At 46.1% G+C, this 27652-nt stretch overlaps 1 protein-coding gene across 3 annotated transcripts in view; it reads left to right on the top strand.

Annotated features, from left to right (window-relative positions):
• marchf5 (membrane-associated ring finger (C3HC4) 5) overlaps positions 1 to 27652 on the top strand; it is a 141552-nt gene that overhangs the window by 45731 nt on the left and 68169 nt on the right. For 2 of the 3 annotated variants that reach the window (XM_072479091.1, XM_072479092.1), the window contains exon 3: positions 8306 to 8473. The exons of the other annotated variant lie outside the window; for it this stretch is intronic. In XM_072479091.1, coding sequence (XP_072335192.1) covers positions 8306 to 8473 — 168 coding nt within the window. The remainder of the gene's footprint in view (positions 1 to 8305; positions 8474 to 27652) is intronic. 3 annotated transcript variants of the gene reach the window in all.

The following is a 27652-nucleotide window of genomic DNA, read 5'->3' as shown; positions in this document are numbered from 1 at the left end:
AACAGGTTTGCCTGAAATCACTAGCTTGATGGCCATCATATTCTGGACCATGCACAAACAATGGAATCTAATGGGAGGAAACAAATTATAATATGTACAAAAGATGTTCTCACCTTTATTTCTCTCTCTCTCCCTCTCTCTTTTCTCTCCTTTTCTCTCTCCTTTTTTCTCTCCTTTTTCTCTCTCTTTTCTCTTCTCTCTTTTATCTTCTCTCTCATCTCTCTCTTTTATCTTCTCTCTCTCTCTCTTTTCTTTCTCGCTCTCTTTTCTCTCTTTTCTCGCGCGCTCTCTTTTTCTCTCTCTCTTCTCCTTACCCAGTCAAATAGTTTAAATCAATACTGCTCACCTCTCCTTGATGTTTTTGAACCCACTACTGTTTAGACTGCTATGGACAATATGCAAAACACAACAACTTGCACACTTAGGAAGGTAAAACATTCCAAAATGAAACATTCTTGGTTTACAGAAAATTGCCCTATGAAATATTGGGATCGTCAAAATATAAAACTGAGTAACTTTTCCATGTACTCCTAATAAGAATATTTTGAGTCTGTACCCTACCCACTTCATGCTTACATGCACTGCTAGTTGTTGTATTTAACTACGTTACTGTCTTATTTATCCGGTCAAGGTACTTTTGACATTTACTCGTTTGAAGTCCAGTTTCTTTGGTATTGGTTTGTATCTTTGTTTCACCCTTTTCTGTTTGGGTTACACACATAATTATATTGCTTTAATTAGACTAATCAGTTTTTTATTTCCAGTTCATTGTACCTCTTATTGAACATTCTTATCCAATTACTTTCCAACATAAATTTATAATGCCATTATTTAAGCATTCTCCTAGTTATCATGTGACTTCAGTATTTACGGTTCAATGTTCACAATGCATTCTGTTGACTACATGACAGCTGAATATTCTTCTGTTTGCCATCAGTTTGATTCAACAGTTGCCCAGAAACTCCTTCATGTTGCCAGATGAATTGTTTGCAATCATGACTCTGTGATTAACTTTATTATTTCAGCTATTTGTTGTTTAAACTGTCCATGTAAATCATTTATCTTTTCCATTGATCTTGAACCCAACCACCAACTCATCTAATCATTCCCATGGTAAATTTAGAAAATGTGTTGAAAAGTTTGGATAATGTAATCTATCCTTGTTTTACTCCTCTTGTCATGTTTGTGTATTTCAATTCTTATTATTCCTTGTTCTGCAAAACGATCCTTTATCCAACTGTCCATGCTTATATTTGGGGATCCCTTTGTAATATTTCATTTAGGGATGGTAGCATGCCATCACTAGAAGGAAAGTGTGTCATGTGAGCTAGTCTCAGTTTAATTTTAGCTTGTGAGCAGAACACCCCACACACAGCTCTACTGTGGATGGCTCCAAATGTTCTACCTTTTGTATATCTATTCTTATGTGCCTAGTCTTAATAAATCAACCCACAGCGTGTTTACTGAATCAGCAATTGTGGTTTCTGACCATGCGCCGGATTGGGTGGACTTGCTGGTGGTTTTCGGGAGGAGCCCCGACGTCCACAGATTAGACCTCAGGGTGTTGGTGTATGAGGGGGCGCGTGACACTCTGGTGGAGCGGGTCAAGCGCAAGTGGGAGTAAGAGCTGGGAGGGGAGGTGTGGGTCAGGACTTAGGCGGAGGCCTTGCAGAGGGTGAATTTATATATTATTATGAAAGCACAACAACCTGGACAAGATCTTGAATGATTTTTGTTGTCTAACTCCGCGGGGAGTACAATTGTAGCCCCCTTACCATCTACCCATTTGACCTTAGCTAGTGGTCACAAGCTAGCAATGGAAAGTGGAACTTTCTTCGACTTGGAAGTTTTAACCTGCCCACTTGAGAAATATATTTTTATTCAAGGCTTTTTACATGTATACTCCCACTTGCGCTTGACCCGCCCCACCGGAGTGCCGCACGCCCCCTCATCCGCCAACCACCTCCGATCTAATCTCCACTGCGACCTTTGTGCCTCTCCCGAAAGTCACCCGCAAATCCACCCAATCCGGCGCTTGGTCAGAAACCACAAACGCCGAGTCAGCTACCCCCCACCAGCAGCGCCTCGTCCATCACAAAATAGTCGATCCAGGAGTACACCCGGTGCACATGGGAGAAGGATGAAAATTCCGTCGCCCTTGGCCTTCCAAACAGAAAGGAGGAAGTCATTCGGCCCTTTGAGCCTGCTCCGCCATTCATTATGATCATGCTGATTATTCAGTTCAATACTCTGCTCCCTTGATTCCTGTTTGCTAACCAGCTTTCTCTCCATCTCAAGACACTACACTTAATCGCACTCACTTTAACTTCACGTATCAATCTGCTGTGTGAGACCTTGTTGAAAGCCTTCTGAACGTCTAAATATACCACATTCACCGGTTCTCTACTAGTTACATCTTGAAAGAATTCTAGTAGATTTGGCAAGCCTTTCGTAAATCCATGCTGACTTTGTCTGATTACACCACTGCTTTCCAAATGTTGTGCTTTGAAAACCTTGATAGTGGACTCTAGCAACTTTCCTACTACTTTAGGCTCACTGGTCTATAGTTCCTTGTTTTCTCTCTACCTCCCTTTTTGTTCCAAATAACATTTCAATTTTTTTTCATAGAAAGCAGCTTCCAAAATATTTTGCTTTGGGTTTTATTAGAATAATTGCCATCCAGTAATTTGTTGTTGCATGTGTTTTTTTTTTTAAAAACAAACATCTTGAGGACATTTATGATGTAGTCTCGTCTTGCGCAATATACAAAACTGGAGGCCAGGCATCCATCTGGCCTCTCAAATCCACTTTTATATGGGGACTGTACCAAGGGAGTACATATTCCATATTATCAATCACCAACATGCATAGTGCTAAAAATTTGTTAATGCAGAAAGTTCTGGTTTAGCAGAGCACTGGAATGTTGGTTAGAGCTACCCTCCAATCTGTAGGAACTATTCCAGAGTCCAAAGAATTTTGGAAAATGACCACCAATGGATCTGATATTTCTAGGGCTACTTAAGTACTCTGGGATGAAGATTATCAGGTCCTGGAGATTTGTCCACCGTCAATCCCATTAATTTCCCCAAATCCATTTATTTACTCATTTTCTTTAGCTCCTCACTAAAACCTGTGCTTCTCCGAACTTCCAGTACATTATTTATGTCTTCCTTTGTGAAGAAAGAAGCAAAATATGAATTTAATTGCTCAGCCATTTCTTCGTTCCCTATTATGAAATTCCCCATTTCTGACTGTAAAAACATTAGTTTTTAATCAATCTTTTTCTCTTTACATACCTATAGAAACTTTTACAGTCAATTTTTATGTTTCCTGCTAGTTTACTTTGAGATTGTATTTTCCCCTCCTTAATCCTCTTGGTCTGCCTTTGCTGAAGTTTAAACTGTTCCCAATCCTCCGGTCTATTGCTTTTTCTTGCTAATCTGTATGCCTCTTCTTTGAATCTAAGACTAACTCTAATTTCCCTTGTAAGCCATGGTTTGGCCACAGTTCCCTTTCTATTCTTGCGGCAATTAGGAATAAATAACTTTTTTCACCTATTCATTCCTTGAATGCCTGCCATTGCCTGTCTGCTGTCCTTCCTTTCAGTAGTGTTTCCTGGTCTGTCATAGCCAGTTCATGCCTCATATCATCATAGTTACCAGAGGTTTAGGACCATGGTCTCAGAATCACCTTCGTAAAGAGTTCTGCCATATTATGGTCACTCATCCTGAAGGGTGCTCTCACAGCGAGATTGCCAACTAATCCTTTTTCATTGCACAACACCCAGTCCAAGATGGCCTGTTCCCTTATTGGTTCCTCAACATATTGATCCAGAAAACTATCCCATAAACACTCCAGAAATTCCTTGTGTTTGTACTGTGTCTAATTTGACTCGCCCAATCAGCATACAGATTAAAGTCATCCATAATGCCAGAGGACTGGAGGATAGCAAATGTGGTCCCTTTGTTCAAAAAGGGGAGCAGAGACAACCCCGGCAACTATAGACCGGTGAGCCTCACGTCTGTAGTGGGTAAAGTCTTGGAGGGGATTATAAGAGTCAAGATTTATAATCATCTAGATAGGAATAATATGATCAGGGATAGTCCGCATGGCTTTGTGAAGGATAGGTCATGCCTCACAAACCTTATCGAGTTCTTTGAGAAGGTGACTGAACAGGTAGACGAGGGTAGAGCAGTTGATGTGGTGTATATGGATTTCAGCAAAGCGTTTGATAAGGTTCCCCACGGTAGGCTATTGCAGAAAATACGGAGGCTGGGGATTGAGGGTGATTTAGAGATGTGGATCAGAAATTGGCTAGCTGAAAGAAGACAGAGGGTGGTGGTTGATGGGAAATGTTCAGAATGGAGTTCAGTCACAAGTGGAGTACCACAAGGATCTGTTCTGGGGCCGTTGCTGTTTGTCATTTTTATCAATGACCTAGAGGAAGGCGCAGAAGGGTGGGTGAGTAAATTTGTAGACGATACTAAAGTCGGTGGTGTTGTTGATAGTGTGGAAGGATGTAGCAGGTTACAGAGGGATATAGATAAGCTGCAGAGCTGGGCTGAGAGGTGGCAAATGGAGTTTAATGTAGAGAAGTGTGAGGTGATTCACTTTGGAAGGAATAACAGGAATGCAGAATATTTGGCTAATGGTAAAGTTCTTGGAAGTGTGGATGAGCAGAGGGATCTAGGTGTCCATGTACATAGATCCCTGAAAGTTGCCACCCAGGTTGATAGGGTTGTGAAGAAGGCCTATGGAGTGTTGGCCTTTATTGGTAGAGGGATTGAGTTCCGGAGTCAGGAGGTCATGTTGCAGCTGTACAGAACTGTGGTACGGCCGCATTTGGAGTATTGCGTACAGTTCTGGTCACCGCATTATAGGAAGGACGTGGAGGCTTTGGAGCGGGTGCAGAGGAGATTTACCAGGATGTTGCCTGGTATGGAGGGAAAATCTTATGAGGAAAGGCTGATGGACTTGAGGTTGTTTTCGTTGGAGAGAAGAAGGTTAAGAGGAGACTTAATAGAGGCATACAAAATGATCAGGGGGTTGGATAGGGTGGACAGTGAGAGCCTTCTCCCGCGGATGGAAATGGCTGGCACGAGGGGACATCGCTTTAAACTGAGGGGTAATAGATATAGGACAGAGGTAGGTTCTTTACGCAAAGAGTAGTGAGGCCGTGGAATGCCCTACCTGCTATAGTAGTGAACTCGCCAACATTGAGGGCATTTAAAAGTTTATTGGATAAACATATGGATGATAATGGCATAGTGTAGGTTAGATGGCTTTTGTTTCGGTGCAACATCGTGGGCCGAAGGGCCTGTACTGCGCTGTATTGTTCTATGTTCTATATAATCACAGATGTTCCTTATCACATGCACCTCTGATTTCCTGAGTAATGCTATTCCCCAAATAACCACTATAATAATCTTTATTGTCTCAAGTAGTCTGACATTAACACCGCAATGAAGTTACTGTGAAAAGCCCCTAGTCGCCACATTCCAGCGTCTGTTCAGGCATACTGAGGGAGAATTCAGAATGTCCAAATTACCTAACAGCACGGCTTTCTGGACTTATGGGAGGGAACCGGAGAGACCGGAGGAAACCCATGCAGACACTGGGAGAATGTGCAGATACCGGACAGACAGTGACCCAATCCAGGAATCGAACCTGGGATCCTGGCGCTGTGAAGCAACAGTGCTAACCACTGTGGTAAATTTGGTCTGTCTACCACCCCTACAAATGTTTTTTGCCCCTTGATCATCTTAATTCGACCCAGACAGGTTCCACATCAGTATTTATATCTTTCCTCAATATTTATTAATATCTTCTTTAATCAACAATGCAACTCCACCACCTTTTCCTTTCTGTCTGTTCTTCCTAAAAAGTGAATAGCCCTTAAATGTTTAGTTCAAATCCTTGGATACCTTGGAGTCATGTCTCTGTAAACCCAACTATGTCATATCCTTTTACATCTATCTGCGCAACTAATTCATCCATTTTATTTTGTATGCTCTGTGCATTTGGGTGCAAAACCTTAAGGCTAGTCCTTTTAGCATTCCTTGTCCCATTCCTATTTTTTTAAAAAAATGTTTTTTAACAGTATCATTTTCAGAAGCAGGTCCTTGATTTTTCTGCCTATTACATTTCTTATTCTTCTTTCTATCTTTTTCCTCTTGTTCTTGATGACCCTCTGCTCTGAATCCTTACATAGGTTCCCATCCCCCTGCACTATTAGTTTAAACGCTCCCCAACCGCTTGAGCAAGTACCCCACCAAGGACATCAGTCTCGGTCCTGCCCAGGTGTAACCAGTCAATATTGTACATGTCCCACCTGCCCCAGAACTGGTCCCAATGCCCCAGGAATCTGAAACCATCCCCCTCTCACCACCTTTTCAGCCACATCAGATACATCCTACTATTTCTACGCTGACTAGCATGTGTTACTGGTAGTAATCCTGAGATCACCACTACCTTTATAAAAAAAATTTTTTTTTTTAATGTTAAACTACCCAATTCATTCTTTTCCAATTAAGAAGCAATTTAGCGTGGCCAATCCACCTACCCTGCACATTTTTTTGCTTGTGGGGGTGAGACCCACACAGACACAGCGAGACTGTACAAACTCCACACGGACAGTGACCCGATTCAGGATCAAACCCCGGTCCTCAGCTCTGTGAGGCAGCAATGCCAACCATTGTGCACTGTGCAGCCCAAAAGATAACTACCTTTTGAGGTCCGACTTCTCGACTTTCTTCCCAACTCCTTATATTCTGCTTTTAGGACATCATCCTTTTTTTTTTCCCACACTTTTTGCTCCTCTCCTCTGCAGCAGACCCAACCGGCATGCAACAAATTTGGCTATTGCTGCTGTCCCCTGAGAGGTCATTCCCCTCCACAGTCTATCTGTTTTGCAGGGAAATGGCCACAGGAGATTCCTGCACTGCCTGCCTAATTTTCTTACTCTGCCTGGTGGTCACTGTAGCCACCTGGGTTGGCCAACTCCCGACGTAAAATGGAGAACAGCAAAGGTTGCAGGGAAATTCAGCCAACAGAAGCAGAAACTAGCAGGTGCAAGTTTACTGTGTATTAAACTCTGCAAAAGGCCAGACAGCGCCGATACAAGCAGCCATCTGCATAATAATGTAGCAGCCATCTACACACTAATGAGCGATCCCCGGGAACAATCGGAACACTTGGGATAAACAAGGGCAAGCCAGACTCCTCGGCGCCAGCAGGAGTCAACACAAAAGAGGTTAACGGACACCTCCAGACCGCCCATCGATCAGGGAACCGCTCCAGTATTGGAGAAATCGAACCAAGCGATTGGAACGAAGTCCAATCACTTGGAACCAGGTACAGGGTCCGCCCTGAAAGGCGGGAAGCCCCTGGGGACTATAAGGTTAAGCCCCCAAGTTCAAATCGTCCTTCTTGACCGGGTCACTCAGCAACGCGAACCAACCCTTGACAGTGACCGGTTCAGCTGCTGCAAAGAGCCCGTAAGTCTTAAGTCAACGCTCGCTACGAGATGGGCGCTCCTAGCTACCAGTCCGTACCAAATTTTGAATCCCGCAGACTCAGAACCCGAACGAAAGGCCATTTGTTCCCCTGACCTGGTGGGCCAGTCCGCAGCTAAGTATAGGCCTGTTAGTTGTAGAAGTAGCTTAGAAGTAGAATTTATGCATGAGTAGCCATTTACTGTGTATAATAAATGTGCTTTGATTTGAATCTTACTAATTGGTGTATTGAGTTATTGATCATTACTTGAACTTGAACCTCGTGGCGATATCATAAAGATACCTGGTGACTCGAGAGCAAAGGTTATAAAACAGAGCCAATTGAACTAACCAAAAGTTAGCAACATCACCCATTCCCTTCCTTTGGATTCTGAGCCTGCGATGTGATCACCTCGCTATACATTCAATCTACGACACTCTCCGTCTCACGGAAGCTCCACTGTCCCCAGCTGCTGCTCTAGCTCCGAAACCCGGGCTTCCAATAGCTGTATCTGGAGGCACTTCCTGATCACATGATCTCGGCCTCTCACATGGAGCAAGAGGAGCAAGCCAAGTCTTTAAGTTCTCCTGCCATGGCCTAACCTTTTAAATTAAAGCTTTGGAAGATGCTTGATATTCGATTAAATCCAACTCTCTATGGCTGTTCTTTGCTTGCCCTCAGTACTACCACTTGCAGCCCTCACAGATCATAAACCACAAAGCTTATTTTCAAACTATAATTGATGAATGTTGTAAAGACTTACTGACCTTGCCCACTACTTAGCAATCAGCTCTCCCCCTTGTCGCCTCAGCTACAGCAGGGCAAGACCACGCTGAAGATTTAAATGTTACAAAGCAAGGAGAAAAAGCGAAGAGCACCTCTTCACGCTCTGCAACGAATCTTCACTGCTTCAAATTCCCAAGTTTGAAACTCACTCTGGATGTGGCCTCTTTCCCACTGCTCTTGCGCAAACCTCGCTGTGAGTATGTTTTGAAGCTCTTTACTGAAATAGAGCTGAAATTGCCTGAACTGACTCAGATGACTCACACAATAGTTAAGCTTCAAACTAATAACAACACCTCTTGCCTGCTAAACATCCATGTGTACTTCCCCTCCCCCGTCTACTTCTGATCAGCCATATCCCTTTTAAAGCCAGCCCGCATCACTCGGGGCTGGTTTGGCACAGCGGGCTAAACAGCTGGCTTGTAATGCAGAATAAGGCAGCAGTGCGGGTTCAATTCCTGTACCGGCCTCCCCGGCGGCGGAATGTGGCGACAAGGGGCTTTTCACAGTAACTTCATTGAAGCCTACTTGTGACAATAAGCGATTATTATTATTGCCCTTCCACTCCTGGATGTCCTCTGTCATCTCTCCCTTCTCAACATCATCATGTCAGCAACCCCCACTTCACTCTCATTAAGTCCCCAGCTAGCATGGTTGCCCACATCAAGGCTTCAAAGTTCCCCTCGCCCCTCCATTCCACCCTCCATCCTTTGAATCACCAACAAACAAAGAGAAATAAAAGGCACACTCAACCGTCGAAACCTACTCCATGTGCCTCACAGTGAACACAAAAAGCGCACAAAGTTCAATATCCTCACACTCCTCCCAGCCCATGGTCCCTCATAAAGTCCATCGCCTCATCTGACGAGTCAAAATACAATTCCTACTTTTGGTGTGTCACCCACAAGCTGGCAGGGTACAAAACCCCAAACTTCACCCATACTTAAAGAGGGCCCCCTTTATCCAGTAGTACCCAGTCCTCCGCTTCGCTAGCACTGCACCCGGGTCCTGGTAAATCCTCCGCTTGCTCCCTTCCCAGGTGCATTTTTTTGGTCTGCTTTGCCCACTTCAGAATTTTTTCTTTGTCCAAAAATCAATGCAGTTTCACCACCATCACCCTCGGTAGCTCCCCCACCTGTTGACCTCCGCCTCAGCACCCTGTGCACCCGATCCACCTCAAGGGGCTGGTCGAACCTCTCCAGCATGCTCGCCACATAGTTAGCGGCCTCCGCTCCTACAGTGCCCTCCGGCGTTCCGAGAGTCCTGAAATTTTGCCTCTGGGAGTGGTTTTGGAGGTCCTCCAACTTTTCTCAGCCTCTTCTGGCTGCTCAACACAATCCCCATCTCCCCCTCCAGCGAGGTCAGCCGATCCTCATGCTCCCCCACCGACTCCTCCACTTTCTGAATAGCCAGGCCCTGAGCCTCCTGCCTCTGCTCCACATGCTCAATTGTCGTCCTGAGCAGCTCCACCACCGTAACCACATCCTCCAAAGCCTCTTTCCTCTGCTGCTGGAATTTATTATTCCAAAACTCCACCAATTGCTCTGTCATCCACTGGGCAGGAAGCGCTACTCCTTGCCCTCTGCCATCTTCACCTGTGGCGCACCATGAAAAACTTCCTGCTCCAGCTGCTCTCTCTTTCTCATGGCACTTCTCATCCGCTGATCCATACGTCAGCTTCACCAGAGGAGTATTACTATCCCTGGGCACTCATGCACCGTGTTTCCTCAAATACCACCTCACCTGAGGAAGGAGCAGTGCTCCGAAAGCTAGTGATTTGAAACAAACCTGTTGGACTTTAACCTGGTGTTGTAAGACTTCTTACAATGATAACCCTGATTATGAAACATATGTTAAGGTACAATGGTCCAAGTCACACACAGTCCCTTTCAACATACAGACTGGTGATGTCAAAACACACTCTCTGTTCTGAACCCATGTTAGTGCCTGTGAATCCTCCAGATGATTGTCACGTGAGTTTCCAAACTCCACTCACAGAAAACTCACTTTAAAATCTTCTTTCACAACTCTGCTTTAAATCAGCGGTTTGCATTCTGAAATCCGGTCCAGGTTTTCCAAATTATGCTTTCAAACAAAGCTTCTGCTTGACTTTCGACAACAAATCCAGTATCCAAGTTTTATATCTTCAGGAGTTCTTTGTGTTGTTGTATAAACTATTCATCATTGCTGTAAATATCGATTCCTAGACTGTATTAAGATAGCATCAAACTTTCTAAAGTCTGCTATCCCACTTCAACTCTGGTTACTGCAGCTGTCTCTTTCACCCGCAACACTTGTTTACTTTTCCCTTTACATTCTCCTCTGAACAATACCTTGGCCTCTGTTTTCTTAATTTCAGTCTTCCTAAGTCATTCTTTCTGTCCCAATTCCCTAGTTATCTAGACTGCATCTGGTTCTTTGGGAAGCCTGTCTCTTTGCAACTCCCTTGTCCTGCCCAGCACCATTGGAATTGAAACCAACTTCACACATATAAGCACCTTTGTTGAGCATGAATCTAACTATAGGTTTTACCCTTCCTTGCACACAATTAAATTAAACCCATTTAAAACTATACCTAAACTGTCGGCGGGAAGAATCACGTTTTGGGCCCGAATAATGATGTTTGTCGGCATCTGCAATGGTGAGAATGTTCCCGTTAATAAGGCCTCCTGCAAGGGGACCTCTTTCTGGGTCCTCACCACGGCGGCACTCCCATCCCCGCCTAAGAAACACTCCAGTTGCCCAATGGTGATAGCCACCCTCCAGACGTGGAACCAACCACGGTAGCAATTTGGACTGACAGAAATGTCCAACAGAGCCCCCATCTGCAATAACCATAAGTTCACATCAGCACTCCTAAGTGGTACTCTCTTGTTTTGGCTTCTGCGAGGTACACCCATATGAAGCTTCACTTGCCTTCTATTCTTGCACTGACTAGCTCCCGATGACGCCCCGACTCTGGACCCCCCCCCTCCCACTGCACCTCATAAGGGCAGGGCACCCTGGCAACGCACCCCGGTGCACTGCCGGGGTGCCCGGATGGCTCCTGCGAGATTTCTTTTTTAAAAATCTTTTTATTGGCATTTTCAAAATTATTATACGCTGCCGTCCGTTTTCATTTATCGCTTTTCTCTTTCTGTCTTGTCCTGGCTATTTCTCCCTGGCTACTGGCTATTTATTTATGTGTTGGCCACAAACAGGTCTCTGAACATTCGGGTGAATGGTTCCCATGTTTTGTGGAAGCCCTCTACTGCCCCATGGATGGTGAATTTGATTTTCTGCATTTGGAGAAATTCCGATAGGTTGGACAGCCAGTCTGCAGCTTTAGGTGGTGCTCAACCGAGCAGGATTCTACGGCGGGCGGTTAGGGAAGCAAATGCAAGACCATCCGCCCTCCTCCCCATGAAGAGATCTGACTGGTCTGATACCCCGAAGACCCCCCCTCGTCCTGTCTCCACCTTTTGAAGGTGGCATCGGTGAGTTCTGGTCTGAACCTGTGGTTATTGCAGATGGGGGCTTTGTCGGACGTTTCGGTCAGTCCGAATTAGCCGTAGTTGGTTCTACATCTGGAGGGTGGCGATCACCACTGGGCTGCTGGAGTGTTTCTTGGGTGGTGATGGGAGTGCCCCGTGGCGAGGGGCCGGAAAGAGATGCACTTGCAGGAGGCCTCCTCCACGCTTCTGGCTCCTTTGTCCATCCCATCACTGTTCCTCTGTCGCTGCCCAGTGGTAGAATTGTAGGTTTGGGGGGGCTAGCCCTCTCCTGGATTTTGCGAGATTTAACGGCCTTACCGTATCCCAAGTCGTGTGAGACAAAGCCCTATCTTTGTTTTCCTTACACACCCATAAAATAAAGTTCATGAATGTCTGTGGTCAGTTTAGTTTTAGGATGGATGCAACTTTTTTTTACCTCCTAGTAATTAATACTCACACTAGAGGACAGATGATCATTGATGAGGTGAAAACTAGTATCAGGTAGATGGTAAATAGCATGGAGCCTTGCTTGACGCTGATCCAGATTTTGAAGGTACCTGTTTGAGATCTCCCACACAAGCCAATTGCAGTCGCATCCTTGTATTTAAACTTGCAGTTGACAAATTCAATACCCGGGTTGGCATCTAATGTCTGGAGAGGAACCATTGGGAGAATATGGGGTGGGAAAACTAATGTACATGTCCTGCTGATGAGTCTGCTCAGCATGGCCTCGTTATAACAAACGCTCTCTTCCACCAGAAAGACAAATGCAATACCACATGGAGGCATCCTAGATCAAAGTACTGGCACTCCGGATTATGTCATTATTCAAGACTAAGATCTATGCACGTCTATATCACTCGATCCGGGGGGGGGGGGAGAACTGATACCTGCTGGACAAATCATTGAATTGTTCGATTAGTGATGAATATCAACCTAACATCGAGGTATCACGAAACACAAAAATACAGAAGGAAGATGATCAGTGTAGTATCTCGATCCTAGAGCAGCCCAACCCGAAGGAAATAATTACTTGTGTAATAAGTTGCTGTAAGTACACCTTTCTGTAAGGTTATTTGCAAAATGTTTGCCATTGCATAACAGCCAGAAGATGAAAAAAAATTTGTTTATAGCAGTATTGTTCAAATCCAATTTTTTCCCCTGCTTTCTTCCTTCTCATAAGATCAAAACAGCACTATTTCAACAACAACAGACAATATCATACTCTTATGAAAAGCACATCTGAAATTGCTTTGCAATTCATGTTTCAGGAATCTAACATCTTATTGGTAACTACCTGTACCCCAGAATATTGTTGGTAATTCAGATTTCAAGTATTTGGCTTGTTTGTACTTCAATGGTCATAAAAACCCCTTATTATTCCTGCTGTTCCAAACCAACTTTTCAGTAACATGATTTTCAAGGTTAAAGGTGCAACGCTTCGTTCTATAAATACCTTATTTGTGTTTGCCGCAAGCAAATTGTTGTGTGACTTGTAAAGGTGATAATTGTGGTTGTTAAACTTCCTATTGTAATCTCGAGCCCTCAAATCATCTGTAATACCTGTGCTTCGTCACTTCTGGCCTTATGAAGATCCACAATTTTAATTGCTCCACAATTGACCATTGTGTCTTCATCTGCTGAGACCTTAAGCTCTGGAATTCCCTCCATAAACCTTTCCAGCTCACTACCTCTCTTCCTATTTTAAGGCAATACTTTTTGTTGAAAACGTTGCTCATTTGGTCTAATAACCTCTTGTGTGGCTCTGTTTTGAATTTTGTTAGATAACTGTTCAAGTGAAACATCTTGGGAAGTTCACAGCAGGTGCTAGAATAAATAAAAGTGATTATTGTTGTCACTAGTAGCAAGTTCATTTTGGATTGGAGTTGGCTTGATTTAAGAACGATTTTTGTTTTGAGGCATTGGAAGAGTGTCGGGTTCGTGTAAGCTGGCAAACTCGCAGTTCGAAGCAAAGGAAAGACTATGTGTACATGGTCCCTTGTGTTTCAACCAAACATTGTTTGTGCACCTGCTTAGGAGTTTATAGAGAGCCCTTGATGCATGAAGAAACTTAATTGGTGTTAGAGCAAACAGATTGGTTGAAGATAGATCCACTAAACAGGTTTATTCCATCATCTGCCTTCTGCTTAGGCAACATTTGCAAAATGGTAATGACCAGTGACCCGGAGACCCATACATACTAAAGTTCAAATTCCAACAAGGCAGCCGGATGAATTTAAAATTCAATAATAATAAAGACATCCAGGGATGGGGATGTGCTGAGCGGATGCACGAAAGATGACTCTCCTCCTCCTGAGAATTTGGATTTAGGCACTTTAAACTCAAAATAGTCCCCTAAAATTTGGGGGAAAATAATACCTCCTCTCCTTCCTCCAAAAACAGCAAGATTAATCATGCCAAGCAGCAGCAGCTCCAGGTGACGAAAAGAAGTAAAAAGCAAGAAAGGCCTGGAGAGGCGAACTGAGGAGATGACAACCACACCTGACTGAGAGGGACCACCAGGCCGCGCACAAAGCTCCCCATCCCCAGTGAGTGGTTACAGGGAATTCCTTAACTCAGGAACTTCGAGACCATTCAAGTCGATATGAGGGCAACGGCCAAGGTGGCGGAGGCGCACATCACCATGCTGGCAGCCCTGGAATTGGTGGAGAGGCTGCTGGAGACTCAAGTGGGGCGACCATAAGGGAGCTGGAAAAGGCCTCAACAGATCAGAATGACCAGATCGCTGCCCTGAAAATGGAGGTAGCAAGGTTGGTGGCTCATTCAAGGGATGCTAAAGAGAAAGATTGAAGATCCGGAGAACAGATCGCGGTGCCAGAACCTATGCATAGTGGGCCTACTGGAGGGAACCCCATCGAATATGTGGTCCAGGTGCTGGCCAACCTGGTGGGAGAGACAGCTTCCCTAAGCCACCAAAAGTAGAGCAAAATTATTATTTTAAGAAATAATAAATTGGTACCCAATTATTTTTTTCCAATTAAGGGGCAAATTGTGGCCAATCCATCTACTCTGCACATCTTTGGGTTGTGTGGGTGAGACCCACGTAGACACTGGGAGAATGTGCAAACTCCACACAGTGACCTGGGGTCGGGATTGAACCTGCGTCCGTGGTGCCATGAGGTAGCAGTGCCAACCAACCACTGTGCCACTATGAAATGAAATGAAAATTGTGCTGCCAAGACAGCAAAATTTATACTGGTACCAAGACCGGGGAAGAATCCAGAACTCGGCCAGGCAGACAAAGTCCTGCAACACCCGAGGACACCCGATCAGGATCTATCAGGACATTGGGACGGACCTGGCCAAGCACCGGGCGGAATTCAATAGAGCCAAAGTAGCCCTGTACAAAAATGGGGTGAAATTTGCAATGCTGTACCCTGCCATGCTTTGGGTCAGCTTCCAGGGCAAGGAGCATTACTTCACCACACCTGCGGACGAATTTGTCAATAAACACTGGCTGCGGGATGGAGGGGGGGGAAGAGATGCTCTACGCTGGTGATAACGGATCGCACATGGCAACAAGTTATACAAAAAGGCACTGCAAACAGCCACTTTGGAGGGTCCCCAAACAAAAAGAAACCCTTTGCAGGGCTCACCCACATGCCATGCACATGGTTAGCTGTCATTTTGGTGGCTCCTGGACAAATGGAAACCCTGGAGTGCAGGGGCCGGGCCTCATGGTGAATACATTGACATTGGCCATTTTGGATGGCTCTCTTACAAAGGGAAACCCTGGATTGCAGTGGTGCATCCACAAGGTAAGCATGATTGATTCTACAGGAGGGGGCAAGGGGGACAAAAACACCCCATCAGAATAGTCACCTAAAAGCGTCAGGGTACTTAATGGCTCAGTGAAAAGATACAGATTCTTTGTCCACCTGAAAGTATGAAAGCTGACATAGTATCCCTCCAAGAGACACACTTGGGGGAGAAGGACCGACTGCTGCTAAGAAGGGGCTGGGTGGGACAGACTTGCCATTCATGCTACTTGATGAGAGCTAGGGGTGTGGTGATACCGCTCAATAAGAAGACTGTGTTTACTGCAATGAGGACAGTTACGGACCCAGCGGGAAGGTACATCATGGTCAGCAGTGTCCTGGAAGGGGCACCAGAGTGTACACTTCTAACCGGGTCGATGGAATTCATGAAGAAAACATTGCGGAAATCCCTGAGATAAATATGCACCGACTCACCGCCGAGGTGGGGAGGGGGTGTACTTTAACTGTACAGGACCCACAGACAAAACCCCAAATCCAGGGGTGGGGGGGATCGAACATGGCGAAAGAACTAGGCACATTCATGGAACAGATGGGAGCAGTGAACCCATGGAGGTGCACACACCCAGAGTAGAAGGAGTTCTCTTTCTTCTCCCAGCTACACCGAGCATTTACCAGGATCCACTTCTTTGTAGTGGGAAAATCAGTGCTTCCGGGGATAAGAAGAGCGAAATACTTCGCAATTGCGATTTCCAACCATGCTCCACACTGCATGGATATGAGTTTGAAGATGGGCCAGGCCCAACACTCCCATGGTGGTTGGACACAGCCCTCCTTGCCGATAAGGTCTTCTGCAAAACAATATCACAGGCCATACCTTATTGGTTATTGGCCATACCTTGCCAATAACCAAAAGGGGGAAGTCCCACCCTCCGCATTCACATGCTGAAGGCTGTGATAAGAAGAGAGATCATTGCTTGAAAAGTGCGCAGAGATGGGGAAGAGCGGGTGGTTAAGGCAACAACAGATTGCCTTCATTCTGGAGGTGGACCAACAGTATCCCATGGCCCTGACCGTAGAACTTCTAGTGGAGACGAAAAGCTACAAATGGACTTTGACCTGCTCTCCACGAGGAAATCATTGCACCAGCTCCTTCAATGAACACTGAGACAAAGCCATCCGCCTGCTGGCTTACCAGATGAGAAAGCAGGCGGCCACGAGGGAAATAGCGCAGGTTAGGGACAACAACGTCAGGCTAGTAGCCAAACCAGAAAAGGTCACCGAAGCATTTGAGGCCTTCTACGGTGGGCTGTTTGCCTCCGAGCCTCCTGAAGGGGAATTTGAGATGGAGCAGTTCCTCGACACTGGGCGTGCCAGTTGTGGAGTAAGATAGGAGACGGGGCCTGGAGGCACCATTAGAACTGGGGGAAGTCATGGAGAGTGTCAACTCCATGCACCTGTGTAAGGCGCCACATGTATGCCGGACTTCTACAAAAGGTTCGCGCGACCCCGCACTTGCGGGAGATGTTCGTGGACTCGCTGGTAAGGGGCTCCCTGCCACCAACAGTGGCTCAATGTTGCTGATACCGAAGAAAGACAAAGACCTGACTGAATGCGGGTCCTACAGTCGCAGACGTGAAAATTCTAGCAAAGATTCGGGCTAGGCAGCTGAAGAGCTGTGTATCGCTCTAGTACCCTTATGGAGGTAGTTCCACTTGACTCTGTCGAAGGCTATTTCTGCATCCAGGGAGATCATCACTTCTTCTGGTGTCCTCTCCCTGGATGAGGTCATTATCACATTCTTCAGGCACCTTCTGGTCCTCTGCGACCATTATTACCAGAGATGGTTGCAGAGGACCAGAAGGTGCCTGAAGAATGTGATAATGACCCCATCCAGGGAGAGGACACCAGAAGTGATGATCTTCCTGGATGCAGAAATAGCCTTCGACAGAGTCAAATGGAACTATCCCCATAGAGGTACTAGAGCAGTTTGGGCTTGAATCGTGGTTCACCACCTGGGTGAAGCTTCTGTTAAAAAGTTCCCATGCCGAGTGTGTGGACTAACACCACCAGCTTTAAATACTTCCAGCTGGACAGAGGCACAAGGCAGGGTTGCCCGCCTTCCCTGCTGCTGTTCACCCTGGCAATCTAGCCATTTGCCATCACCCGCATAACAGCGAAAGGCTGGAGAGGTATCCAGAGAGGGGGCGGAAAGCACAGTTTTCCTCTATGCGGATGACCTCTTCTACATCTTGGGACCCCCCCCCCCCCCAAGCCAGTATGGAAGGGATCATGAAGCTCTTTAAGGAGTTTGGAGCCTTCTCGGGCCCGCAAGAGAGAGAGGGTCAGAGCTGGAGAGATTACCATTAAAACAAGCCCAAAACAAATTCTGTTACCTGGGAATCCAAATTGGCCATGACTGGACACAAATCCACAAATTAAACCTGGCTAGTCTGGTGGAGGAAGTGAAAAGGAACCTGCAGAAGTGGGACATTTTCCCACTCTCACTGGCAGAGAGAGTGCAAGCGATCAATATGAAAGCACTGCCTAGGTTTCTGTTCCCGTTCAGATCCATACTGATCTACATCCTTCAACACGGTAGATTAACTAATCATGGCATTTGTGTGAGAGGGAGAGGGGAGAGACTCCAAGAATCCAAAACCGGGACCTACAATGGAAAAGAATTATGGAAGGCCTGACCCTTCCAAACCTACAATTTTATCACTGGGCAGTCACAGCAGGAGGGGATGGGTGAAGGAACCGGGAGCAGAATGGGTGAAGATGAAGTAGACTTCCTGTATAGGGACGTCCCTCTGGGCCCTATTCACGACAGCACTTCCATCCCCACCAACCAAACACTCAAAAAAAGCCCAGTGGTGGTAACCACACTCCGAAAATGGGACAAGTTGAGGCAACACTACGGCCTGACCGAGATGTCCACCATGACCTTCCTCTGTAACAACTACAGGTTTAAATAGCTGTGGAATCATAATTGAATGTGAAATATGTATTCAACATCTCTTGATGAATAGAACGAGTTTTTAGTTTTGATGCACCATTCGCCAACTTCTAATCAAACTTTGAAGTGCCTCTCTGACCATAAAGAAAAGGCTAGATAAAAATGGTCCTGGTTCTTTGATTCACAAGGAAACAATTGTATTAATTGTTTAGCTAGATTGGAAACTCATTTGAACTCAGTTACTCAGACATATGACACTTAAATCTTTGATTTAATAAAACCTGCCCCAATATCTGTTGTAAGTAAGTCCTATGTCTATTATTTGTGTGTAAAGATTGCTGGTGCAGGCCACATATATCCTAATTGACTGCACCCACTAAGATATCTGCAGGCCCTGGAAACATGTAGGAATGATAATGTGAAATTGTGTTGACAGGATCTAGACCAGCAGAGAGCCAGATGCCATCTGTTGCAAGGAGACTTGAAGTTGCTATGCAGCATTAGGCTGATGCATCTGATAATGGTCAATATTAGCTCTTCAGCAGGCATGCTACAATATTAACATATGGAGATGCTGCTATGGAGGAGCCATCCCCCTCGCACATATCTTGTGTAATACCACCTCCACGTCAGCAACCATCAAACAGCAGTCAGTTGCTAGGTTATTCTAATATTTGCCTGCAGATTTATTCTTACATTTTGGCTTTTTATTTCTTTCATTTTACCCGGGGCTTGTTTATCTTCTCCCCTTACAGCTTTGGTAGAAAGTTGGCATGATGAATGTTAATCTCTTTAAAAAGAAGTAGTTAAGACTATATAGCCTGTGGATCTTTTATTCAGTAAAAGATGTGGGAACTTGTACCTTGTATGTAACATAACAATTCTCTGGAGAGGCGGGGGGCTTGAGCCTCTGTTGGCAGCCAAAGGATATCTCAACCACAAAATGGCGTTATCTGTTTGAGTAATTTGAAGTCTTTTTGTTTCATGTCATGGTAGTCCTCTTCGCTGTGATGCATTTTGAGGCTGTCAAGATACTGAGCCTGCCATGGTATTGTGGCCTCAGTTTTAGGATTGCTTATTAAGGGGCAACAAGAAGGAAATGGCTGAGTTTTCCTGAAGGAAGACTTGGACATACAGTACGCCTCTCAGTTACATTCCTTTCACCAAGATATCAAGATGCTTTGGAGCTTCTGTAGTATTTCAACAAGAACAAGGTACAAAGAAAAGTACAGCACAGGAACAGGCCCTTCGGCTCTCCATGCTGCCCGTCTAAAAGGGTCCGTAGCCCTCTATTCCCATCCTATTCCTGTATTTATCAAGATGCCCCTTAAACATCACTATCGTCCCTGGCAGCGAGTTCCAGGCCCCCACTACCCTCTTTAAAAAATAAAAAATAAATTTTTAAACTTGTCTCGTACATGTCCTCTAAACCCTGCCCCTCGCACCTTAAACGCCCCCTAGTAATTGATCCGTCTACCCTGGGAAAAAGTCTCTGACTATCCACTCTGTCTATGCCCCTTATAATTTTGTAGACCTCTATTAGGTCGTCCCTCAACCTCCTTCATTCCAGTGAGAACAAACCCAGTTTATTCAACCTCTCCTCATAGCTTTTTTTAAAATTTAGATTACCCAATTATTTTTTCCAATTAAGGGGCAATTTAGTTGGCCAATCCACCTACTCAGCACATTTTTGGGTTGTGGGGGCGAAACCCACGCAGACACTGGGAGAATGTGCAAACTCCACACGGACAGTGACCCAGAGCCGGGATCGAACCTGGGACCTCAGCGCCGTGAGGCAGCTGTGCTAACCACTAGGCCACCGTGCTGCCCTCTCTCCTCGTAGCTAATGCCCTCCATACCAGGCAACATCCTGGTAAATCTCTGCACCCTCTCTAAAGCCTCCACATCCTTCTGGTAGTGTGGCGACCAGAATTGAACACTATACTCCAAGTGTGGCCTAACTAAGGTTCTATACAGCTGCAACATGACTTGCCAATTTTTATACTCAATGCCCCGGCCAATGAAGGCAAGCATGCCGTATGCCTTCTTGACTACCTTCTCCACCTGTGTTGCCCCTTTCAGTGACCTCTGGACCTGTACACCTAGATCTCTCTGACTTTCAATACGCTTGAGGGTTCTGCCATTCACTGTATATTCCCTACCTGCATGAGACCTTCCAAAATGCATTACCTCACATTTGTTCGGATTAAACTCCATCTGCCATCTCGCCGCCCAAGTCTCCAAACGATCTACTGACGGTCCTCATCGCTATTCGCAATTCCACCAACCTTTGTGTCGTCCGCAAACTTACTAATCAGACCAGTTACATTTTCCTCCAAATCATTTATATATACTACGAACAGCAAAGGTCCCAGCACTGAACCCTGCGGAACACCACTAGTCACAGCCCTCCAATCAGAAAAGCTATTTTCTATTTCATTGTGTTTGGCTGACCTTCTTTGCTGCCTGGCCAGCTACTGTCAGATTTTGCTCCCGTGAAGTAGAATTCTGCCTTCTCTTAAAATATTCAACCATCTAAACTAAGGGAGCTCATCGCAGTTCTGTGAAATATCAAGTTGACAAGAAGGCAGTCCATTTGCCAACCAATCAGCACATCCAGTATGAATTGTTGTTTTCTTTACAATTTCATGTTGTGAATTGTCCTGATGCATGCAAAATGAAAAGCTTTGACAATGTGTCTTTTTCAGCAATACTCCAGTTCTATACCACTAAACAACTTTCTGAATATCAAATTGAAACAGGGTAATCTTGATGGATTCAAAAGTGACTCCTCTCATCCTTGCTTCTCTGAATTCACTGATTGCTAAAATTACTATTTTTAAATACTATAAATTTTGCAATATTTAAACTAATTATATGTTACACCAGTCCCTTCAGAGGAAACAAAATATCACAACTCCTTAGTTTTTTGTTCGTATAATGTTTCATTTCATGCAGCCGATTTTAAGAAATAATTAAGATCTGATATTTTGATCTTGGGGATGCATCTCATGCTTAGTATTAGCCTGCATGATTGCTCCTGATGTAGTTATTTAAAGTAGTATTGATTGGTAAAACTGTGCATTTATGATTTTCATGCAACGGAAGATAATTGTCACCTTTGTTTCTTCTTAAATATACTGTTTATAAACTATTGGTCAGGTCATGATTTTCATTACTACTTTCAATTTAAATAATTGTTATGGGGGGGGGTGGGGAGAGGATTAACTTCATTGATGTCTCCTCTTACCACCCATCCGTAAACAGAAAGATATTTTAATTTGCTTCCCCCTTTTCATGTCATGATGTATTTTCCAACCCCTCCATTTTGGTGTGATCCAATTTTTATTAATAACCCCGCAGCAAATTTGTGATGGGATGAACTATAAGGGTTAGCTTATTTGTGCGAACTTAAACACCGGACGAGGTCGCAACATAGCCCCCCTTTGCATTCATAAAGTAAAAGAGGGATAGAGGGGGTAGCATGGTGGCGCAGTTGGTTAGCCCTGCAGCCTCACGGCGCTGAGATCCCAGGTTCGATCCCGGCTCTGAGTCACTGTCCGTATGGAGTTTGCACATTCTCCCCGTGTTTGCGTGTGTTTCCCTAAATTTATAAAAAAATAGAGGGGTAGAGAAAAGAAAGATTTATGGTGCTGAGTCCACCGAAAAAAGAAAAAAGAAAAAAAAAAAAAAAAATGGTTTTTACGTTGGTTCCAGTGTCCAGAATCAAAGTCCAGTGAGGTATTTCTCCATGCAGGTCAGTCAGCTGGCTGAAAAAAAATCAATGATGTATAATTCGCTTCTCATGATTATATAGGCGCACAGATGAATCAGATGGTTCAGAAATTCCAGCAGAAACGGTGTAAATGTGATGAGGTATTCAATATGGGCAGAGCTCTTTTCTGTGTTGCTGCTCGTTAGACAGTAAAATAGCGCACAGATTTTTCAGCAAGTGAATATTACCGGTTAAACAAGCTAGAGATCCATGTCACATGACTCCCACCATTTCAATGCCTTTGACAAAGGGTGTGCTTCCCCCATCTGGGTCCCAAAGATGGTTAAATGTCTCACCATTAAGAATTGAAAGAATGTGGTGGGGCCCTTTTATTCAAACATACGATTAGACTCTTGTTGGTCAATGTAGGTTATGAAATGTAGATGGCCTTTGTATAGTTCCCTTTGAATTTGATTTGTGCAGCCCACCATATGGTTTGCCGTTTGTATCTCTTCAGAGATAACAAGGTGTATATTTCCTTGGAAGCTGCCAGATAGCACCTTTTATTCAGCCGTTTTAAAAGGTCTTCGCCCAGTTTTTAAAATGTTAGCAGTAACTAAGAATGTGTTTTCTAAAATTTACAGTGTGGTCTTATTCCCCTGACATGAAAAAGCAAATGACATTACTTACCCCGATTGAAAAGGGCTGCAGACTCTATGCATTTAACATCATTTATGCATTTGACATCATTTATATTAAGTTTTTCGAAAAGGTTGATTCCATGAAAAATAAACCAAAGGTAGCATGTGGTTTACATCATTTAAACTATGACTGTGCTGAAATCCACTGTTTTTATCTACTCTGCACTATCCACAATTGCCAGAAAACAGGGATAGAGGAAGGGAGATTACATTCCGCTTGCAGGTTGAGCCACAGAATGCTGTTTGTGAGAAGTGACCATGGGAAGACCAATCACAGTTCTCTGATCATATTTTTGTCAAAGCTATTGGTTTTTTTTAAGATTGTTTCACACTGACATTGGAAGTTGTTATAAAGAAAGTTTGCTGCATTGTTTGTGACAGTGGCAAAAGAAAATACAGATTTTAGTTCAATATATAACTTCCTCAATGTTACTAGAAAACAGCTATTAAACATTTTGCATCTGGTTTCGATATTTTATCTGGTTCAACATTGCAAGCTATCTCTCTAGCTTCTGTCATGACCAGGCTAGTGCAATGTGTCCCTTGTGTGTACTGAATAATTAGATCTTATACATGCCGCCTTGTAACCAGAATAACCAATCCTCCAGTGAGATGTGGACAACTGTAAAACAAAAGGCTAATATATTTTACGTACACACCATGCAACCCAGTTTGAACCTCTAGTGCACCAAAAGTAATATATTATGTTAACTTGGGTTCAGTCTACAAATCTATGGCCTTTGGTTTGGAAGCTTTTTTCCTCTGTTTCCAAATCCAAACAATTACAGATTAGTGTTTCAGTTCAACTTAAAACCAAAGAGGCGACGTGACCGCTGACTACCACTGCCTGCTGCCCCCTCCAACCCTCACCTCCGTTACCTACCAGGAATTGGCTTAATCTATCTGACAGTCAAAACTGTTCCTACCTCCGTTCCGGTTGCGGCAATGGAGAGCGAAGTCGCACGTTCGTCAGCTTCCGCTTGGAACAGACTTTTGGGCTCTTTTCAGGGCCTCCAACGGCATTTTTTCGACAGTTCCCGGTGTGGGAAGAAGACTGCAACATTCCCCCGACAGTGTATGGCTTGGAACAGGAGCGGGGTGACTAAAAAAGTGATGGTGAACCCAAAGAAAGTGCGAGGGAAGAAGAGCAAAGATGGCAGCGGGTGGGGACCAGGCAGCGTGGATGCAGGAGCAGCAGGAGGGTATCCAGCGCTGCTTCAGGGAGCTCAAAGCGGACCTGCTGGAGCGGATGAAGGCTTCTATTAATAAGTTGCTGGAGACCCAGATGGCCCAGGGGGTGGCGATCCACGAGATCCGACAAAAGATCTCAGATAACGAGGACGACATCTTGGGCCTAGCGGTGAAGGTGGAGGCGCACGAGGCACTCCACAAGAAATGGCAGGAACGGTTCGAGGAGATGGAGAATCGGTCGAGGCGGAAGAATCTGCGGATCCTGGGTCTCCCGGAGGGGTCGGACGTGGGGGCCTATGTGGTCACCATGTTAAACTCGCTGATGGGAGTGGGGTCCTTCCAGGGGCCCCTGGAACTGGAAGGGGCCCATAGAGTGCTGGCGAGGAGGCCCAAGGCTAACGAGCCGCTGCGGGTGGTGCTGGTGCGGTTTCATCGGTTTGCTGATCGGGAGTGTGTGCTCAGATGGGCCAAGAAAGAGTGGAGCAGCAGGTGGGAGAACGCGGAGGTTCGAATATATCAGGACTGGAGCGCGGAGGTGGCGAAGAAGAGAGCCGTGTGCAACCGGGCGAAGGCGGTGCTGCACAGGAATGGGTGAAGTTTGGTATGCTGCAGCCGGCGCGACTGTGTGTCACCTACAAGGACCGGCACCATTATTTTGAGTCCCCAGAGGAGGCGTGGGCCTTTGTTCAGGCCGAGAAGCTGGACACAAACTGAGGGTCGGGATGGGTGGTCGGGGATTGTGGTTGGTGTGTTACATTTTGAGGGGGGGTTCTTTGCTCTTGTTTTTTTTTGATTCGGTGTGGGTGGTTAGGTTTGGTTGGGTCTGTCGGGTGGGCTCTTGGAGGGGGGCAAATAAATGGAGTGGGGGTGGATAGCCGGTAGGGGGGATGGGGCCCCGTTGGGTGAGGCCCGAGTCGGGGGTGAGGGGACTGGGCCTGTAAAAGGAGCTGCGTCACAGGTGGCGGGGCCGGGCACGTGGAAAGCACTGTCTTTTTCCCGCGCTGGAGGGGGCGGAGCCGGGGCGGGGAAGCGGGTGTTGTTTCCCGCACTTAGGATGAAAGGGGTAGGTGGAGAGCCTGCTGATGAGTAATGGAGGAGGAGGGGATGTCCCACAATGGGATGAGTCAAAGGAGAGGCGGGAGTGGCCGAGGTCAGCAGGAGTCAGCTGACCTGCGGGAGTGCAATGGGGGGAGCAAAGCAGCTCGGAGGGGTCCTATCTGGGGGGTGGGTGGGGAGGAACCGGGTTGCTGCTGGTATGGTCATGGGGGAGCTGGAGCAAGTAGAGGGGGTTGGAACGGGGGTCTGCCGCCGTGGGGAACGGGCCGGGTGTGGGATACGGGTGCATGGCTGGCCGAGGAGGGGTTATGGCTAGTCGGTGGGGGAGGGGGGGGGCGGGTAGCCCCCTGATCCGGCTGATACCCCCCCTGATCCGGCTGATACCCCCCCTGATCCGGCTGATACCCTGGAATGTAAGGGGACTGAACGGGCCGGTCAAGCGGGCCCAGGTGTTTGCGCACCTGAAGGGGCTGAAGGCGGATGTGGTCATGCTCCAGGAGACACACCTGAAGGTGGCAGACCAGGTAAGATTGAGGAAGGGGTGGGTAGGTCAGGTGTTTCATTCGGGGCTGGATGCCAAAAATCGGGGGGTGGCGATCTTGGTGGGAAAGAGGGTGTCGTTCGAGGCGTCGAGCATTGTGACAGATAATGGCGGCAGGTATGTAATGGTAAGTGGTAAGCTGCAAGGGGAGAGTGTGGCGCTGGTCAACATGTACGCCCCGAACTAGGACGATGCGAGTTTTATGCGGCACATAAGAACATAAGAATTAGGAACAGGAGTAGGCCATCTGGCCCCTCGAGCCTGCTCCGCCATTCAATGAGATCATGGCTGATCTTTGTGGACTCAGCTCCACTCTCCAGCCCGTACACCATATCCCCGAATCCCTTTATTCTTTAGAAAGGTATCTATCTTTTTCTTAAAGACGTTTAAAGAAGGAGCCTCAACTGCTTCACTGGGCAAGGAATTCCAGAGATTCACAACCCTTTGGGTGAAGAAGTTCCTCCTACACTCCGTCCTAAATCTACTTCCCCTTATTTTGAGGCTATGCCCCCTAGTTCTGCTTTCCCCGACCAGTGGAAACAACCTGCCCCCATCTATCCTATCTATTCCCGTCATAATTTTATATGTTTCAATAAGATCCCCCCGCATCCTTCTAAACTCCAATGAGTGCAGTCCCAGTCTACTCAACCTCTCGTCATAATCTAATCCCCTCAACTCTGGGATCAACCTAGTGAATCTCCTCTGCACTCCCTCCAGTGCCAATATGTCCTTTCTCAGGTAAGGAGACCAAAACTGAACACAATACTCCAGATGTGGCCTCACCAACACTTTATACAATTGCAGCATAACCTCCCTAGTCTTGAACTCCATCCCTCTAGCAATGAAAGACAAAACTTCTTAATCACCTGTTGCACCTGCACCCCAACTTTTTGCGACTCGTGCACCAACACACCCAGGTCCCTCTGCACAGCAGCATGTTTTAACATCTTACCGTTTAAATAATAATCCATTCTGCTGTTATTCCTCCCAAAATGGATAGCCTCACACTTGGCAACATTGAATTCCATCTGCCAGACCCTAGCCCATTCACCTAACCTATCCAAATCCTTCTGCAGACTTCCGGTATCCTCTGCACTTTTTGCTTTACCACTCATCTTCGTGTCGTCTGCAAACTTTGCCACATTGCACTTGGTCCCCAACTCCAAATCATCGATGTAAATTGTGAACAACTGCGGGCCCAACACTGATCCTTGAGGGACCCCACTAGTTACAGGTTGCCAACCAGAGAAACACCCATCTATCCCCACTCTCTGCTTTCTGTTAGTTAACCAATCCTCTACCCATGCTACTACTTTACCCTCAATGCCATGCATCTTTAGTTTATGCAGCAACCTTTTGTGTGGCATGTTGGGTCGGATCCCGGACTTGGAAGTGGGTGGCCAGATAATAGGGCGGGACATTAACACGCTCTTGGATCTGGCACTGAACCGCTCCAGGTCTAGGACGGGTAGGAAGCTGGCGACGGCTGAACTGCTGAGGGGGTTTATGGACCAGATGGGAGGGGTGGACCCTTGGAGATTTACAAGGCCGGGGGCTAGGGAATTTTCATTCTTCCCGCGTGTTCATAAGGCCTATTCCCGGATCGACTTTTTTATTATGAGCAGAGGGCCGATAGCGAGAGTAGAGGATACCGAGTATTCGGCAATAGCCATTTCGGCTCACACCCCGCATTGGGTAGACCTAGAGCTGGGGGAGGAGAGGGACCAGCGCCCGTTGTGGCGCTTGGAGGTGGGGCTGTTGGCGGACGAGGAGGTGAGTGAGCGGGTCCGAGAGATACCTGGAGGCCAACGATAATGGGGAGGTCCGAGTGGGGATGGTTTGGGAGGCGCTGAAGGCGGTGATTAGGGAGAGTTGATCTCCATTAGGGCTCACGAGGAGAGAGCAGAGGGAGAGGCTGGTGGGGGAGATGGTGAGGGTAGACCGGAGGTATGCGGAGGTGCCCGAGGAGGGACTGTTGAGGGAGAGGCGTAGCCTCCAGGCC

Source organism: Scyliorhinus torazame, chromosome 16 (genome assembly GCF_047496885.1).
Source record: "Scyliorhinus torazame isolate Kashiwa2021f chromosome 16, sScyTor2.1, whole genome shotgun sequence".
NCBI classification, from domain to species: domain Eukaryota; kingdom Metazoa; phylum Chordata; class Chondrichthyes; order Carcharhiniformes; family Scyliorhinidae; genus Scyliorhinus; species Scyliorhinus torazame.
This window is presented reverse-complemented; position numbering and strand designations above follow the sequence as displayed.